Below are 19,108 nucleotides of genomic sequence, written 5' to 3' on the forward strand. Positions count from 1 at the left end.
CTTCTTCAAGAGCCAAAATCATCCCTGATGAATCACCTCTGCACCCCTTCCAACTTAAAGATGGTCTTCCTAAAGCTGATCAATCAGAACTGCACAAAGTAGTCCAAATGTGATCTCACCAGTGCTTATAGAGCTGAACCATATGCAAACATGCCAAATGCTTTTTTCCCCCCACAACCTTAAGTCACCACTTTCAGGCAACTATGCACGTGAATTTCGAAGTGCAAATAGTTTTTCTTAGCTGGAGGAGGCTGCACTTGGCTTGGAATCGAGGCAACCTATATTCCTTTGGTATGAGGGAGTGACCTGAGCAGTAGTAAACTACGATTGGTCCATACTCATTGTAGTTTGGTAGAGATGATCTCATTGAGAATGCAAGATATTTACCGAAGTAAAGAATGAAATGCTTACATCATGTCAGCCATTGAGGTCTGAGGTTGTGAAAACACAGTTCAACTTATTTTTTGTCTTTGGAGTTCTCCATCAAAGCAATGCGGATGCTTTGCTTTTGGGTATTTTCAAGGTGAAGTCAAGTAGATGCATTTCCATGAAGGGAATTGGGGATATAGGACTGGACAAGAAAAGTGAACGAAGCACAAGGTTAACTCATTTAAGGAGGATGGCCTTAAGGGTCTTCTATTTTCAATGTTCAAAAGAATTATCCTGAAAGCTGTTTCTCATACTATTAAAAGGAGAAAGAAGTCAACTATTTATTCAAACAAATATTACCAAGTAAAATGAGGAGCCTTCTACTTCAACATTTCTGCCCACCTTGTTTTTCCCGTGAGAACTGATGTTATAAATTCCACTGTTGTTTATAGCTGATGCCAGTACAAGGGACGACTGCTCTATGGACCCATGGCTTTCCTTCACGGTTTTAAGCCATTCCAAATGCCGAGCTGAATCTCGCTGAAAGTGGAGTTAAAAAAAGAGTTGCCTTCAAAATACATTTACAAACATTTCCAGTTTTATCAGTACACCAGTTATCTTGTGAACTCTTCCAAAGCTCTTAATACCTTCAAGGGCTAATTCAGCAAAAAAAAACTAAATAACATTCAATCATGGTTTTCCATTCCTCCACTTCTTTCTGATATTTTTGGGGAATAAATTAGCATAAAAATTAATGCCGAGTTATGGGCATCAACCACCACTATTTGCTGTAGTTTGTCACAGTTTAATGCCAAGCACAAAGCCATGAAAATTGGTGAGAAAAATGGAAAGATCCTTGAAATCAGTGGCTTCAATGTATTTTGAGACAGGGTAAAAAGGGAGCTTTGATTAGTACTGACTTCTTTTCTCTGATCTTGGTAAAGTTACAAAAGTATTATGATCCATAGCTTCAGCTCCAAATACTTCTCATACAACTATTCCCAGGTGAGGTAATACACATCTACATCTGACTGTGAAATGGCTTTTAAGACTTAACAGAGAAGTGTTGGTGAAAATAGGCCCATTTGTAAATACATGCTTAATTCAAAGAAATTCTGATGAAATGAAGCACTTCTATAATTCCCAGAAAATAAATCTTATACAGAGTGCACAATGCTTAAAGTTCCATTTGAAACAAAACTCTTATCCCTCACACTTGCAGCTGAAAGAAGCCGCCATTGTTTAATGATTTTTCATTTCTCACTCTATAAAATTGGTTTCCCCCATTGATGCAATAAAGTTAAAAAAAATTAAGTTGAAAGTCAAGATTAGATTTACCAGTTTCTTAATAAGATGTGGGTCATTTTTTAAAGCTTTCTGCAACTTCTGCAGGTAGTGAATGAAATCAGGAAATCCAGCAGTTGGATGGATTTCAAAAAGTAACGGTGAATAGCCTAATACAGCATCATGAAAGCAAGCCACACGATCAACATCAAGATCATTTTCACCAGCTGAGATCGAAGCCAAATCAACAAACACCTTCAGTTCGTTTACATCTGGTAAGGAAGAGAAAAAAAAGGCATTAAAATGTTTTGCTACTCACTAGTGAAAATTAAGCAGTTCACACTTACTTTCAATTGTACACATTATTAGTTTCATCTATTTAGCACATCACATTGTGGCAGATGTTAATTGGGTACAAGTTGGTATAACCTCCAAGATAATAGGATTGTGCCTGAAGCCAGACACACCTCATGTTTGCCTCTCTCTAGATATCCAAAAATGCGCTCAACTCCTGTCACTGCAGAGCTCCAAACATTTACCATTTGTTCTGTGACAGCTCTTCAAATACAGGGATTGGTGAGGCTACGGCAACTAGGCTGGAAACATTGGCAACGAGCAAACTGCCTCCTTGGCATTTTGACAGTTTGTACTGTCAGGTGGCATTTTCCATCATTTCTAAATGTAATTTAGAATCAGAAATACTTAAAAAGTTTTTAAAATATCTAAACAGTATTGAAAAATAATTTTAGTAAAATCATTCAAATTATATGAAAATTGAAACCATTAATTAAAATAAGAAAAATTAAATGTCAGTGAATGTTCATGACTGTATTCTAAGAATGGGCCCTTGAAGTATTTACTACTTGAAAACAGGAGGGGTCAGATGCAAAGTATTCAGCTCTTTGGATGTTACAGAACATCTCTGGACTTAGCGTGAGACCAGAGATGCAGCAGGAGACTTATTAATCATAATTTATGATCATCTAATGGCTTTAATCAGTAACACCAACTGCTTGTATTATTTTTCTCAGTTTCTAACTCAATTTAAACTTCACATGGCTGTGATGGGATTTTAACCCATGTCATTAGATAACAGTCCAGGTCCCTAGATGGAAAATAAAAACTAAACAAAAAACCAGATGCTGGAAATATGAAACAAGAACAGAGAGTGGTGGAAATATTGCGTTTTTTAAAAGAAACATCACAGGCGCCATGGTCTGGAGAGGCATTTTCATTTGTACAATCAGATGATAATTTTTTAAAAAGAAAAAGAATTAATATTACAGGTCAAACGTCCTTCACGAGAACACAGAATAAGGGAAAATAAGTTAGAATTAAGTTACAGGGAGGGTGGAGGAAGGATAAGCAAGATAAAAATATCTCTGAGAAGGTATGGCCAAGAATGGCCTGAAGACAAGCTGTAAATAAGAATGATTTAGTTAATTTAAAAAACACGCCCTCTTATCCCATATTGTTAAGTCTCTAAGTAATGAATTATAGGCTCACAGCTGGATGATGTGGCACATTCTGATATAATTTTGTTATCGAATTTGATATCATCCAAAAGATTGTAAAATACCCAGACCAAAGCAGCTCATCAAATTTATTTTGTTCCTCAGTACAACGCTGCAGGAGACCACAGGTAGTAGATCACAACGGCAGTAAGATAGCGAATTAAACTGACAGGTAACAGGAAACTCAGGGTTGTCCTGGAAGACTCAATGCACATGCACTGCAAAATGGTTACTCAATTTGCATTTGGTTTCTTTGTAAAGTAGAGCACATTGTGAACAGTGAATATGATGCACTAGATTAAAGCAAGTGCATAAGTGAGTGTGATCACTCGATTAAAGTGCGTAATCCTGCTTCACTTGCAAGGCCAATTTGGATCACGGATAGTGAGAAGGGAAGAGATGAAACAGCAGACATTGCATCATATGGTGATTGCGTGAAAAAAATGCCAGTGAGAAAGGAATTATTGTTTAAGAATGGAGATGAAAGAGAGGACTGGGAATAGGAAATGGAATGGAGAGGGATCAAGGCAGAAATGTGGAAAATAGATGAAATGAGGTGAAGGGTTCTGTTGTTCATAGTGAAGGGGAAGGCGTGGATCGGACAGGGGAGGACATCTTGTATTTATCTCTGTCAAAAGTCTCAATCAAAATAAATATGATGGAGAAACAGGACTGGGAAAAATGGAATGGAATTCTTACAGTGGAGACAGGGTGAAGTGAAGTGAAGAATGATCAAGGTAGCAGTGGGAGCCTGTGGGCTTGCAGTAGATGATTATGTCTAGCCTATCCCGAGATGAAAATTATACAACCCAGAAAATGGACAGCAGAGTGAGAGGTGGAATACACAAACACGAGAGCTGGATGGAAATTAGCAGGAAAAACAGTGGAATCTTCAGATTCTGCTGAATACAGGAAGCAGCGCTGGCACAGTCATCAATGTATCAGAACAAGAAGGGGCCAAGTAAGAATGAAATAAAATATGTTCCACATATTGCACAATCAATAGAGATGAACTTACAATCCATTGAAATTCTCACGGCTCTACCTTTGGTCTGGAGAGTGTGAGTAGAGATCAAGAAGTTGTTCACCATGAGAAAGGAACCAGGTGAATATGTTGGTGGAGGGAAACTGGTTGGGCCTCTGTTCAAAGCAGATGCAGAGGACTGAGACCATCCATGGCATGAAAGAGCAAGATGGGTCCAGGGTATTGGAAACTGTCAAAGTGGCAGACGGCAAAGGAGATTTCATGATACGTGGGAAGAAAAAATGAAATTAAGATCAGAAGAAGCAAGTTCACGAGGATACTTCAGATTTATTGTCAGAGTACATACACGGCACTCATCAGGCTGAAATAATAGGCCTAATAATGCTGTTTCTTAATCTTGGACAGGAGGTTGTATGGGGCTTGGAGACAGCAAGGAGTACTAGAATTTAAATTGCTGATGTTTGCAATTCTTGACATCTGAAAGGCAGGAAAAAGACTGGAAATTTCAAAAAATGACACTGTGGTAACCAAGTCTAACATCTTGCGTCAGGGCAGCTTTCTGGAATTATTAAAATTTACAATTTCATACAACTCACTTTCTGCCTGTATCAGAATGCACCAGGCCAACCGGAGATTGGCTCCTTTTTACGAGCTTTCCATCAGCATCGTGTGCCCTGGTGGACACGTCCTGATCCCCGAATTTCACAACTTTTCCACACCTTTGCATTCTCACCAACTTCCCTCAATTCATAATTTTGAGAAACAAAAAGAATTAAATCCTCTTTCTCTGCTGTTTCCATACATTGTTGACCAGGCTGAACTTGTTCACAGAATATCCTAAGGGTTTCTCTTTAGATTTTAAGGGTCACCCTTTCAGCTAAATTCCTCTTATTTTATCCATCCTTCTTTCACACGCCCTGCAAATGATGAAGGGACTTTGATCTAAAATATTAACTATGTTTCTCTTTCCACTGATGCTGTTCCACCTGAAGAGTGTCTCTACCTTCTGCTTTTATTTCCAGATTTTAATTCCTTGTCTGGTAATTTGACAGCAATATGGGAGCCATACATGAAACACAACAGAGAAAACCTACCGGGGACATCTACCACCTAAAAGGACAGAAGGAAAAGAGAATGAAAAGAACTCAGTGGAATTTCTTGTTTATTTTTATTGAGTGACAACATTGTTTGACGGGTTTAATGTATCTGATATTCTGAACTTTAAATAAATGGGAGGGGAGGTGAGGGAGGGAAGGAGGGGAGGAGGGGAGGAGGGAAGGAGGGGAGGAGGGGAGGAGGGAAGGGGGGAGAAAACGACACTGTATATATTTAAGAAGGAAAATGTATGTATCTTGATCAATATGGTTTATAGTGTGAAAAATAAAAAATAAAAAATTTTAAATCAGGAATTATTAAGAAGACAATGGGAAACTATTAAATAGAATCACTGAAATCAATTGAGCGGGAAATAGAGAAAGCCGATGAGTCCCGAGGAGTGAGAGGTGAGGCGAAAAGGAAGACCGTATGGAATTTGTCCGTCTCGTAACATCCCAATGCACGTGCAACACAGGCTGCTCTTCTCGGAGACTAAATTTTTTTAAAAACTCCAAGCCGTAAGTGCAGATATAATGGTACCATTAAAATGGAGTCACAATCAATTTCAAAAATTAACTGACCTATCAGAACTTGAAACTAGCTATGAAAAACAATAATCAAATAGTAATTAGAAAAAGCTATTTAAGCAATGCCTTTGGCATAGCTTGCAAATTTTGTTGCTCATTTACCTTTCAAAGCCTCTTTGATCCATTGCACAAATTGCTGTCTTTGAGCAAGCTCTTTCAAAGCTTCTATGCAAGGCTTTGTTTTGTGAAGATGCGTCTTAGCTTGTATAAGCTGGTCATCTATGCACTCCAGACAACCATCTCTATAGGACTCATCCATCTTTAAAAAAAGTAAAATTGCAAACCATCATATTTTAAGTTAAACTATATCTTTTGCTGAATATATACAGATAAATGTGAGGTGCTATATTTTGGAAAGGCAAATTTAAATAGGTCATATACATTAAATGGTAGACAATTGAGGAGTGCAGAGCAACAAAGGGATTTAGGAGTGATGGTAAATAGTACCCTCAAGGCTGATACTCAGGTAGATGGTGTGGTGAAGAAGGCATTTGGAATGTTGGCCTTCATAAATTGGAGTATTGAATTCAAGAGTAGGGAGGTTATGATGAAATTGTACAAGGCATTGGTGAGGCCAAATTTGGAGTACTGTGTACAGTTTTGGTCACCAAATTATAGGAATGATATAAACAAAATAGAGAGAGTGCAGAGAAGGTTCACGAGAATGTTGACAGGATTTCAGGGTCTGAGTTACAGGGAAAGGTTGTGCAGACTGGGGCTTTTTTCTCTGGAGCGTAGAAGATTGAGAGGGGACTTGATAGAGGTGTTTAAGATTTTAAAAGGGACAGACAGTAAATGTGGATAGGCTTTTTCAATTAGAGTAGGGGAGATTCAAACTAGAGGGCATGGTTTAAGATTGAAGGGGGAAAATTATAAGGGGAACATGAGGGGAAATTTCTTTACGCAGAGGGTGGTGGGGATGTGGAATGAGCTTCTGGCAGACGTGGTCGAGGCGGGATCATTGGTTACGTTTAAGGAAAGACTGGATCGTTACATGGATAGGAGGGGACTGGAGGGTTATGGACCGGGTGCTGGTCAGTGGGACTAGGAGGGTGGGGATTTGCTACGGCATGGACTAGTAGGGCCGAACTGGCCTGTTCTGTGCTGTAAGTGGTTATATGGTTAATATTTTATTTTCAAAGGCTCATTTCAGTGCAGATAAACAATACAAAACATTTTCTTGCTATGCAATACAATCTACAGAGCCCAGTGTTTACCCCCCCCACCTTATTCCCTTCCCCCTTCTTCTCTCATCTTATACAAATACACAATAACATAAGAAAAATAGTCTAGAACCATCGAGATCTATGATCGACCTTCCTTAAAGTTCAAGAACCCCGGGTATTAAAAAACACCATAAAGAATAAAAGATTAATAAAAATAAAAAGTAAAAATTAAAACACGTCATCTGTAACCATTTTATCTTTTACTGGCAGGCCATATAACCACTTACAGCGCAGAACAGGCCAGTTCGGCCCTACTAGTCCATGTCGTAACAAATCCCCACCCTCCTATTCCCACTGACCAGCACCCGGTCCATACCCCTCCGGTCCTCAGTAGACTAATTCCAATCCAGAACATGAAATTATGAATAGGCAGATTTGCAATAAACCAAAATATAAATTCTGCAAATATCTTGAACTAATCAAAGTCATTACTCCCATTTTAAAATAATATCCCAATTACAATATTAATTTCCCTCAATTTTTTTTTTCTAACTTCAGAGATCAACCAATCTAAATTGTTCTCGGGCAGTTATGTTGCCAGCTTCATATGTTGCAAGAACTGGTGAAAAAAAAAATCACCATCCTGGCAGGTTGATGAAATTGAACTGGACAACCTCTTTTCTTAACCTATTAACCATCTCAAAACTGTTCTTCGTAGAACAGACTACTCCCATTCATTCTGTTACGAATGTTAATCCTTTTCTTTCAAGCAACAGTGATATTTTTGCAATGAGATTCTCAGCCTTTGAGTGTCAAGGAAAATAAGGTGCTCACAGTGGTGTGATGACAATTGAAAGCATTTGCATGAAATCAGGGGACAAAAGGATTTAGCCAATTCATGATGTGCGTCCCCAGCTAAAATTCACCTTCAAGGTTTGGCCAAGGAGGGGGGGGGGGGTGGTGGGGGAAAGAAAACGACACTGTATATATTTGAAAAGGAAAATGTATGTATCTTGATCAATGTGGTTTATAGTGTGAAAAATTAAAAATAAAAAAAAATAAAAAAAGGTTTGGCCACAAATATTTTATTAATTTCAGAGTACTTTTTACTTCAGACTTTCAACCACTTTGAAATTAATATTTTAAAGGAGAAGAAATTAAAAGGAAATACTCAGACTTACCACTTTCAGTAATGTTTCCAAGACAGTGAAATTTCCCATCAGATTTAAAACACTCTGAATTTTTTTTATTACTTGGGCAGATTCAACAGCCGAATGTAGGTGGTGGTATTCCATAATTTGTTGGATTCTCTTCTCTATCCAGTCATCTTTCATATTCCTGTCTATTCTACACATAATCTTTAAATCACTCCTTAGATCGTCATAACGGTCTCGATAATCCTTAAATATGTCATCAACCTCTGCAAAAGTAATACTGGCTTCCTTTACTTTTTCAAAAATTTCCATATACTGGTCAAAACATGGTTCCCAAATCACGCTACACACGTTTTCAAGAGACAAGGGAGCGTTATCTTCCACTGTTCTATCTTCTGCACAGAACTTTAGCACCCTTTTTTCCCAGCACTTTTGCAAAATGTAGCTGCTTTCAAATGTGTGAATGCTTCTCGCCTTTTCTTTTATCTCTTCACTTAAGGAGAAGTAACTGATCTTTGCGAAGTCTGATTCTAAATCGTCACTAGTAATCTGCTTTATAGTCACAACTTCGCTTAGCTTCATTGAGCAAACATCAGCCGTAACCAATTTTTCAAGGTCTTCAATTGCCACTGCAAAAAGAAATTCAGATCAGAAATACTTCAGTAGTTTTCTTCATACTCTGAGACTTAATTATCTTTTGCTTAGCAGATTAAATATAAAACAACTACAATAGTACAGTACAATATTAACAACAGTACAATATTAACAAGTGCCTTCGTTTAGATTTGCCCTCAAGTAAATGCGCAATCTTTAAAGTGATGTTCCATGAAAGCACATGATACTGTACTGATCCCAGTACCACACATCAAATGCCAAGATCTGCAACTTAAACACAATTATTTGATTTGATCACTTTCTCAAGCCTATTAATACTGCGAGACTTCCAGTCTTATGTTTTCAAGACTCTTAACCCCCAACATTTAAGATAATACAAAAAGTGATACCTTTCACATATTCTTCGACTTTCCTGCACATTTTCAAGAAACTTTCCATATATTTAATTTCTTCATGGAATCTGTTTAACTCGTTTTGTCGCCTATTTAGCAGCAGATGAAGGCCTTTGTCCGTGAATGATGTAATTTGCTCTATGAAAAAGAAAGGCACATTAAAACCCATGTTTCCATTTGTTGTTTTCATGTGGAGATATTGGTTTTAAAAGTGGAATAGTTTAACAAATACTTACTTGTCCTGTACAGAGCAATAAATTTGGATTTCTTCTTTAAAATACACTCCAAATGTTTTATTTTGATCGTGCCTTCCCAAAGTTTGCTCATCACATCATCGAATGTTTCCTCTGTCAATGCTATCAAATCTTTAGCTTTATTGGACAGCCCCTCAATGACTTTGCTATTCATTCCTATTCAAAGAAAAGGATACTTTGGAACCGATGAAGGTGTGGGGGGGGGGGGGGGGAGATGCATAGAATCAAGAACTTAAAGCCATCTTCAGTTTATAACAACGGTAAAATTGGGTACTGATATGTTGGCATATTTGGTTTTTCACAGGAATATTCTTATTTTAACGTATCCTAAATGAAATGTGATCTTGAATGCAAGCCCCACTTCTTCCGTCCAGATAACTCCCACGTTATCAAAGCCACCCGCCCCTTTGAGCGTCTTAGCGTAGACTTTAAGGGGCCCCTACCGTCGACCAACCGAAATAACTACATCCTTATGGCCATCCCGCTTCCCGTTCACTGTGCCCTGCCCAGACACCACCGCCACCTCAGTGATACAGGCCCTTCACAGTATTTTCACCATTTTCGGGTACCCCAATTCCATCCGCAGTGATAGGGGGTCCTCATTCATGAGCGCAGAGCTGCAACAGTACCTTAGCTATAGATCTCAACCTCCTACAGATGCTACAAGACCTGCTGAGTTCCTCCACTACTTCTGTGTTTTTAAACAAAATAATTATGGGCCTCATAGGAAATTAAATAAATCTCAACAAATATCTTCAAGTTTGAATTAAAATGCATCATTCAACATTTTTTTTTTTAAAAAGTGGATAATTCACAAATAGTTCTGAAAAGAGGTAGAGATAAAGTAAATTTGCATGTCATCATTTTTTTTTTGGTGGGCAGTGGGGAGGGATTCTGTGAGGATGATGTTACCAAGTGGCAGGGTTTAGATCATTCTGACATTGGTGAGGAAATATGAATGCAATGTAGGAAAGGAATTGTGAAGAAGTAACTTTGAAGTAGATTATAAATGATCTAGATGGCAAATAGAGCTCCATCAAAGGAATGTTCACCATCTCTGTCTCCTGACGACGTTCGATAAAAGTCGGGGTTCTGGTAGCAAGTAAACCAGCTAATAGGGACGTGTCTGTAGGATAAAGGAATAATAAAACTGTGCAATGTCGTCAGGATCAGGTTTATTGTCATAAACATGTGTCATGAAATTTGTTGTTTTGCAGCTGCAATGTGGGGCAGCACAAGATGAAAAGTTTCTAAACAATTAACAAATAAAAGATTTTAAAAAATAAGTAGTGCAAAAAAAAAGGTTCATTAACTGTTCATTAACTACCTAAAGGTAAAGGCAAAGGTAATGGTAATGGGGGAGAAAACGACACTGTATATATTTAAGAAGGAAAATGTATGTATCTTGATCAATATGGTTTATAGTGTGAAAAATAAAAAAATCTAAAGGTAATGGCAAAGGGGAAGAAGCTGTTTTTGTAATGGTGAGTGGGTGCCTTCAGGCTCCTGTACCTCCTTCCTGATGGTAGCAGAGAAAGGGGAATGGCCTGGATGGTGCTTTCTTGAGGCACAACCTCTTAAAGGTCTCATTAATGGGAGGGAAGATTAAATGCCCATGATGGTGCTGGCCAAATTTACAATTCCTTTCCTGTGCGTTGGCACCTCCGTACCGGACAGTGACGCAACCAGTCAGAATGCTCTCCACAGTACACCTGTAGAAATTTGTAGGTCTTTGGTGACATACCAAATCTCCTAATGAAATATAGCAAGGCAAAATTTGAGATTGATAACAAGAGATGGGAATTTCAGAAATTAAAAGCTGGTTTCCTGGGGGCAGTGGACAAAATAGCTGATGACAGATGTTTGAAAGAGACAAGGAAGATGTGAGGGAACAATCATGCCATTCTTTAAATGACTCCATGTATCCTCTAACAAGAGCAAGTATATCCTTTACCTTGCCTTTCCCTTTATCTATTTCACTGTATTCTTCCTCTTCTTCTTCCTCTGGGTTGACCATCTGTTGTTTCTTTGGTGCCCTTTCCTCCTCTTCTTTCTTGTTTCTATTGTCTTCTGTGGTCTCTTCTTGCTGCAGGTGTTCTGCAGCTGTCGTTGCCGGCTGTGGAGATCGACTCCCCAGCTGGTCCCCCCTCCCGTCGGTGTGTTTTTTTTCCATGATTGTGATAGGTATGAGGTAAACAGGAATGGCAGGAATGACTTGAGGAAAGATTGGGCAAATTGGGAGAGGAGAGAAAAGGAGAGAAAAGGAGAGAGGAGAAGGACAGAAAAGAAAAGAGTCTGGGGCAGGTAAGAAAACTTTTTAAAAAGTCTCTTACCAGGGTCTGCGGGGAGGAGTCGGCGTCGGAGGCGGCCATTGGTCGAGCGAGCGTACAGGAGAGTGTGACGGGAAGGTAAGGTCTTTTTAAAGACTCTTACTGGGGACAGAGCCTAGCAGTAGGGAGAGGAGAGGAGAGGAGAGAAGAGAAAAGGAGAGAGGAGGACAGAAAAGAAAAGAGTCCGGGGCAAGTAAGAAAACTTTTTTAAAAGTCTCTTACCAGGGTCTGCGGGGAGGAGTCGGCGTCGGAGGCGGCCATTGGTCGAGCGAGCGTAGATAGTCTTTATTACTACTTCATTGGGGTAAGGGATGAGTGTTAAGGCTGTGTGTTGTCAGGAGTGCCAGATGTGGGAGGTCCTGGAGTCTTCCAGACTCCCGGATGTCCATATCTGCACTAGATGTGTCGAGCTGCAGATTCTCAGGGACCGTGTTAGGGAACTAGAGCTGCAGCTCGATGACCTCAGGCTGGTTAGGGAAACAGAGGAAGTCATAGACAGGAGTTACAGCCAGGTGGTCACGCCAGGGCCACGGGAGGATGAAAGGTGGGTAACTGTTAGGAGAGGGACAAAAAAAAGTAAGGTGCCAGAGAGTAGCCCTGTGAATGTAACCCTCAGCAATAAGTACGCCTCTTTGAGCACTGTTGAGGGGGACATCAAGGTTGGGGGGAGCGGAGGAGTCATGTGATGGAGTAGTGGCTGGACGGTGAACTCCAGCCCTCTCCAGAAAAGTCGGGAAAAACAAGAGAAAATACAAAGGCACAGAAATACAAGTTAAAGAAAAGTGAGTATAAAAGTGGAAAGAAGATGGAGACAAAAGGAGAAAAATCAAAATCAACGGTAAGAAGAGAGGAAGAGAAGACAACGGAGGAAAAAGGTGAAGGCCTTACCTGTCCGAAGAGGCCCGCTGTGGAGAGAGGAGCCCACTACCTCAGGTCGGTAGAAAAAGAACTACAACAATAGCTCACAGAGCCGAGAAAAAGTGCGCAACCGCGCATGCGTGAAGAGTCGCGCATGCGCGATGCGCATGAAAAAAAACACACCGACGGGAGGGGGGACCAGCTGGGGAGTCGATCTCCACAGCCGGCAACGACAGCTGCAGAACACCTGCAGCAAGAAGAGACCACAGAAGACAATAGAAACAAGAAAGAAGAGGAGGAAAGGGCACCAAAGAAACAACAGATGGCCAACCCAGAGGAAGAAGAAGAGGAAGAATACAGTGAAATAGATAAAGGGAAAGGCAAGGTAAAGGATATACTTACTCTTGTTAGAGGATACATGGAGTCATTTAAAGAATGGCAAACACAGGAATTCAATGATTTAAGAAGAAGAATAAACAACACAGAAGAGAAAATGAATAAAATAGATATGACCTTAACAGAAATGGGGAAAAAAATGGACAAGATGGAAGAACGGGCAATAGCAGCAGAAATGGAGGTAGAAGACTTAAAAAAGAAATTGGAGGAATCTAATAAAAAAACTAAAGAGACACAAGAACTACTAGCTCAAAAAATAGATATAATGGAAAATTATAACAGAAGAAATAACATAAAGATAGTGGGCCTTAAGGAAGATGAAGAAGGCAAGAATATGAGGGAGTTTATAAAAGAATGGATCCCTAAGACCCTAGGATGTCCAGAACTACAGCAAGAAATGGAAATAGAAAGGGCACATAGAGCATTGGCCTCTAAACCACAACCACAACAAAAACCAAGATCTATTGTAGTAAAATTCCTAAGATATACTACAAGAGAAAAGGTACTGGAGAAGACAATGGAAAAAGTAAGAGAGGGCAACAAACCACTGGAGTATAAAGGGCAAAAAATCTTCATTTATCCAGATATAAGTTTTGAACTCCTAAAGAAGAGAAAAGAGTTCAATACAGCAAAGGCGATTTTATGGAAGAAAGGATATAAATTTACACTGAAGCATCCTGCGGTATTGAAAATATTTATTCCAGGACAACAAAACAGACTGTTCTCGGATCCAGAAGAAGCACGAAAATTTGCAGAACAATTACAAAAATAGACTGAGGGATGAAGACGAGTAATGAGAGTAAAAATGACCACGATTGATATGTATGCGGGTAAAGAGGTATAAGAGTGAATAGAGACAATGGGCATACGTGAAAGTATCTGTAATTAGAGGAAAACATAGATAGTATAGACAAGAATTAATAAGGGAAGGTAATGGAATAGAGAGAATAAGGAGGGAATTAAAAGAGTGACCTTTGTGACATATGAAAAGTGAAATCTTTTCTGGGGGGGCTGGGTGGGGGGAAAAGAGCGGTCACTGCAAAATCAGTTGACGCTTTGCGAGTGGATTCGCAAATCCAAATGGAGAGGGGAGATGTGGTTGTCCGACAAGGGATAAAGGACAACTCAGGAGGGGAAGGGGAGATTGGGGATAAAGAAGATAGAAATAGGAGAATAAGGAAAATGTTGGATGTTGTAGGAATGTTGTCTGGTAAAGAGCTGAAAATAAGAAAACAGAAATGGAAAAGGAGGAAAGGTAATGATGGAAAAACGGAAAGAGAAGATAAACAAAATATAAAATGGCTACGCTGAACTATATGACTTTAAATATTAATGGAATACATAACCAAATTAAAAGGAAGAAACTACTAAATTTACTGAAAAAGGAAAAAATAGATATAGCATTTGTCCAAGAAACACACTTAACTGAATTGGAGCACAAGAAATTAAAGAGAGATTGGGTAGGACATGTAACAGCAGCATCGTATAATTCAAAAGCAAGAGGAGTGGCTATATTAATTAGCAAAAATGTGCCATTTAAAATAGAAGAGGAAATAATAGATCCAGCAGGGAGATATGTTATGATAAAATGTCAGATATATTCGGAGCTTTGGAATCTACTTAATATATATTCACCTAACGAAGAAGATCAAAAGTTTATGCAAGATATCTTTTTGAAGGTAGCTAATACGCAAGGGAACATACTAATAGGAGGGGATTTCAATCTGAATTTGGATCCAAATATGGATAAAACGGGGAAAAAAGTAACCAAATTTATAATTAAATCAATGCAAGAAATGAAACTTGTGGACATATGGAGGAAACAAAACCCAAAAGAAAAGGAATACTCATACTACTCGACTAGACATAAAACATACTCAAGAAAAGACCTATTTTTGTTATCAGCTAGTATGCAGGATAGAGAAAGAAAAACAGAATATAAAGCGAGAATGCTATCGGACCATTCACCCTTAATACTGACAGTAAAGCTAGAGGACATCCCTCCAAGAATGTATAGATGGAGATTAAACCCCATGCTACTTAAAAGACAGGATTTTAGAGAATTTATTGAAAAACAATTAAAAATGTACTTTGAAGTAAATACGGAATCAGTGGAAGATAAGTTTATACTATGGGACGCAATGAAAGCATTCATTAGAGGGCAAATAATAAGTTATGCAACCAAGATGAAGAAGGACTATAACCAGGAAACAGAGCAGTTGGAAAGGGAAATAATAAACATAGAAAAAAAATTAGCAATAAAGGAAGATACAACCAAAAGAAGAGAATTGGCGGATAAAAAAATAAAATATGAAACATTACAAACATATAAGGTGGAGAAGAATATAATGAAGACAAAACAGAAATATTATGAACTAGGTGAAAAAACACACAAAATCTTAGCATGGCAGCTTAAGACAGAGCAAACTAAGAAAATGGTATTGGCAACAAGGAAAAAAGACAAACAAATTACATATAATCCAAAAGAAATTAAGGAAAACTTCAGAGAATTCTATGAACAATTATACCGAACCGAAAACGAAGGGAAAGAAGGGAAAATAGATGAATTTTTGACTAAAATTGAACTACCAAAACTACAAATAGAGGAACAAAATAAATTAACAGAACCATTTGGAACAGTAGAAATACAAGAGATAATAAAAAATTTACCAAATAATAAGACACCAGGAGAGGATGGACTCCCAATAGAATTCTACAAAACATTTAAAGACCTAATAATACCGCCCCTCCTGGATGTAATCAACCAGATTGATGAGACACAAAACTTACCAGATTCATGTAAAACAGCAATAATTACAGTGATACTAAAACAAGGGAAAGATCCACTCTCACCAGCGTCATATAGACCAATATCTCTGCTAAACACAGATTATAAGATAATAGCTAAACTATTAGCAAACAGATTAGCAGAACAGGTACCGAAAATGGTAAATTTAGACCAAACTGGATTTATCAAAAAAAGACGCACAACAGACAATATTTGTAAATTTATTAACTTAATTCATGCAGTAGAAGGAAATAAAGCACCTGCAGTAGCAGTTGCTTTAGACGCAGAGAAGGCCTTCGACGGAGTAGAATGGAATTACTTGTTCAAAGTATTGCAAAAATTCAGTTTATCGGAGAAGTATATTAATTGGATTAAAGCATTATATAAGGGACCGTTAGCGAAAGTGACAGTAAATGGACATGTATCAAAGCAATTTAACTTAAGCAGGTCAACGCGGCAGGGGATGCCCACTATCACCATTATTGTTTGCGCTAGCTATAGAACCACTAGCAGAATCGATAAGAATAGATAATAATATAAAAGGAATAAAAATAAAAGACAGGGAATATAAAATCAGTCTATTTGCGGATGATGTGATAGTGTACTTAACAGAACCAGAACTATCAATAAAAGAACTATATAAGAAATTGAAGGAATATGGAGAAGTGTCGGGATACAAGATAAACGTAAATAAAAGTGAAGCAATGCCTATGAATAACGCGGATTTCTCAAAATTTAAGAGGGAATCCCCATTCAGATGGCAAATGCAGGCAATAAGATACCTAGGTGTACAAATAAACAAAAATCTAGGCCTATTATATAAACTCAATTACAATCCACTAATGAAAAAATTACAGGACGATTTAGAGCATTGGAAAGAGCTACCACTAACACTGATAGGAAGGATAAACTGTATTAAAATGAACATTTTTCCAAGGATACTATACTTATTTCAGGCATTGCCAATACAACTGACAGAAAAATTCTTCAAAGAGTTAAAGAAAATAATAAGGAGATTTTTATGGAGAGGGGGGAAACCGAGGATAGCACTAGATAAATTAACAGAATGGTATAAACAAGGAGGCTTACAATTGCCCAACTTCAAAAATTATTATAGAGCCGCACAATTAAGGTACCTATCAGATTTTTATCAAACAAGGGAAAAACCAGACTGGACGAGACTAGAATTAGATAAAGTAGGGGAAAAGATACCTGAACACATATATAAATGGGACGAAAAATTGGTACAACATAGAACTTCTCCAGTATTACACCATCTCCTCAATATATGGAAGAAGATTCATGTAGAAAGAAATAAAACAAATTATCAATTACCAAAACTAATATTGACGCAAAATAAGCTACTCCCTTTTACAATAGACAACCTTTCCTTTAGAAAATGGGAAAAAAAAGGGATTAAAAGAATAGAAAATTGTTTTTCAGGAAGTAGATTCTTATCCTTTGAACAAATGAGAGATAAGTACAATATAAATGGAGATACAGCGCTGGCATATTACCAACTGAGATCCTACTTGAAAGATAAATTAGGAAGCAATTTGAGTTTACCAGAGGGAAGTAACCTTGAATATGTGATTACAGATACAATGTTAATCAAAAGATTTATAACAAATATGTATATTAAACTGCAAGAAAAGGAGAATGAGGAAACAAATGGTAAAACTAAACAAAAATGGGAACAAGATTTAAATATAAAGATAAAAAAGGAAACATGGGAGAAATTATGTTCTGGAACGATGAGAAATACAATAAATACGAGGCTGCGTATGATACAATATAATTGGTTACACAGACTATACATTACACCGCAAAAGTTAAATAAATGGGACCCAACAGTATCTGATAGATGTTTTCGATGTAAAAAAGAAAGGGGAACAACAATTCATGCAATCTGGACATGTGAGAGAGTAGAAAAATTTTGGGATGATCTCAATCAAATATTAAATAAGATAACACAAAACAATATACCAAAGAATCCAGAGATCTTTCTCCTAAGTAACATAAAAAATAAAGAATTTGGAATTGACTTGGAAGATGCACAAAAATGATTTGTTAAGATAGCCCTAGCCGTAGCAAAAAAATGTATTATGTCAACCTGGAAATTGGAAGATAATTTGAAAATACAACAATGGTATATAGAAATGAATAAATGTATTCCATTAGAAAAAATAACATATAGTTTAAGAAATAATATTGAAATATTCGAACAAGTATGGGAGCCTTACATTAAATACAATAGCGAAAACCTACTGGGGACAAACATTACCTAAGTTGATGGAAGGAGAAGGAAAGAAAAGAATGGACTCTGTAGAATTTCTGGTGTATTTTTGTTGAATGACAACATTGTCTGACTGAATTAATGCAACCTAGATTGTATACCTAAAATGGATGAGAGGGGTGGGGGGTGGGGGGGTGGCTTGGGAGGATGGGGGGGGGGAGAAAAAGTCACTGTAAATGTGTGAAAAAGAAAAAGTGTATATCATGGCTATTGTGATTTATGGTGTGAAAAATAAAAAATTAAAAAAAAAAGGTTGGGGGGAGCGACAGTGGCTGTGCCTCTGGCATGAGGTCGGCCCCTGTAGCTCAGAAAGGGAGGGAAAGGAAGAGGAGGGCAATTGTGGTAGGAGACTCCATAGTTAAGAGGACGGATAGGGGATTCTGCGAACGCAGCAAGGAGAACCGGATGGTGGTTTGCCTCCCTGGTGCCAGGGTCCGGGATGTTGCTGCTCGTGTCCCAGATATCCTAAAGTGGGAGGGACAGGAGCCAGAGGTCGTGGTACATGTACCAATGACATAGGGAGAAATAGAGAAGAGGTCCTAAAAAGTGAGTACAGGCAGTTAGGTAGGGAGTTAAAAAGAAGGACCGCAAAGGGGGTAATCTCTGGATTACTCCCTGTGCCACGTGACAGTGTGAATAGAAATAGAATGAGGTGGAGGATTAACACGTGGCTGAAGGGGTGGAGTAAGGGGTAGGGTTTTAAGTTTCTGGATAACTGGGACCTTTTTTGGGGGAGATGTGACCTGTACAGTAAGGACAGGTTACACTTAAATCCCAGGGGGACCAGAATCCTGGCAGAGGTATTTGCTAGGGCTACTCAGGATCCTTTAAACTAGAATAGTTGGGGGGAGGGAACAAAATAGTACAGAGCAGTAAGGAGAAGGTTAGAATGCAAACAAAGAAAGTTTGTAGTAAGTATTTGAATATGGATGGGCAGGTGATAGAGAAGGGAAATGCTCTGGAAGAAGATGAAGGGCAATTGGCAGGAAAAGTAAATAATGTTGTTATTAAAGATGAGGGAAAAC

The 19,108-nt window shown here is 38.2% G+C and overlaps 1 protein-coding gene across 8 annotated transcripts in view; it reads right to left on the reverse strand.

Moving 5' to 3' along the window:
* rnf213a (ring finger protein 213a) overlaps positions 1-19,108 on the reverse strand; it is a 187,295-nt gene that overhangs the window by 105,371 nt on the left and 62,816 nt on the right. For all 8 annotated transcript variants that reach the window (XM_069929964.1, XM_069929966.1, XM_069929967.1 and 5 more), the window contains 6 exons: positions 9,398-9,571; positions 9,159-9,299; positions 8,182-8,783; positions 5,937-6,093; positions 1,708-1,925; positions 772-909 (listed from right to left, as the gene is read on the reverse strand). In XM_069929964.1, the coding sequence (XP_069786065.1) occupies positions 772-909; positions 1,708-1,925; positions 5,937-6,093; positions 8,182-8,783; positions 9,159-9,299; positions 9,398-9,571 (1,430 nt within the window). The remainder of the gene's footprint in view (positions 1-771; positions 910-1,707; positions 1,926-5,936; positions 6,094-8,181; positions 8,784-9,158; positions 9,300-9,397; positions 9,572-19,108) is intronic.

This window comes from Narcine bancroftii, chromosome 3 (genome assembly GCF_036971445.1).
Source record: "Narcine bancroftii isolate sNarBan1 chromosome 3, sNarBan1.hap1, whole genome shotgun sequence".
NCBI lineage: Eukaryota > Metazoa > Chordata > Chondrichthyes > Torpediniformes > Narcinidae > Narcine > Narcine bancroftii.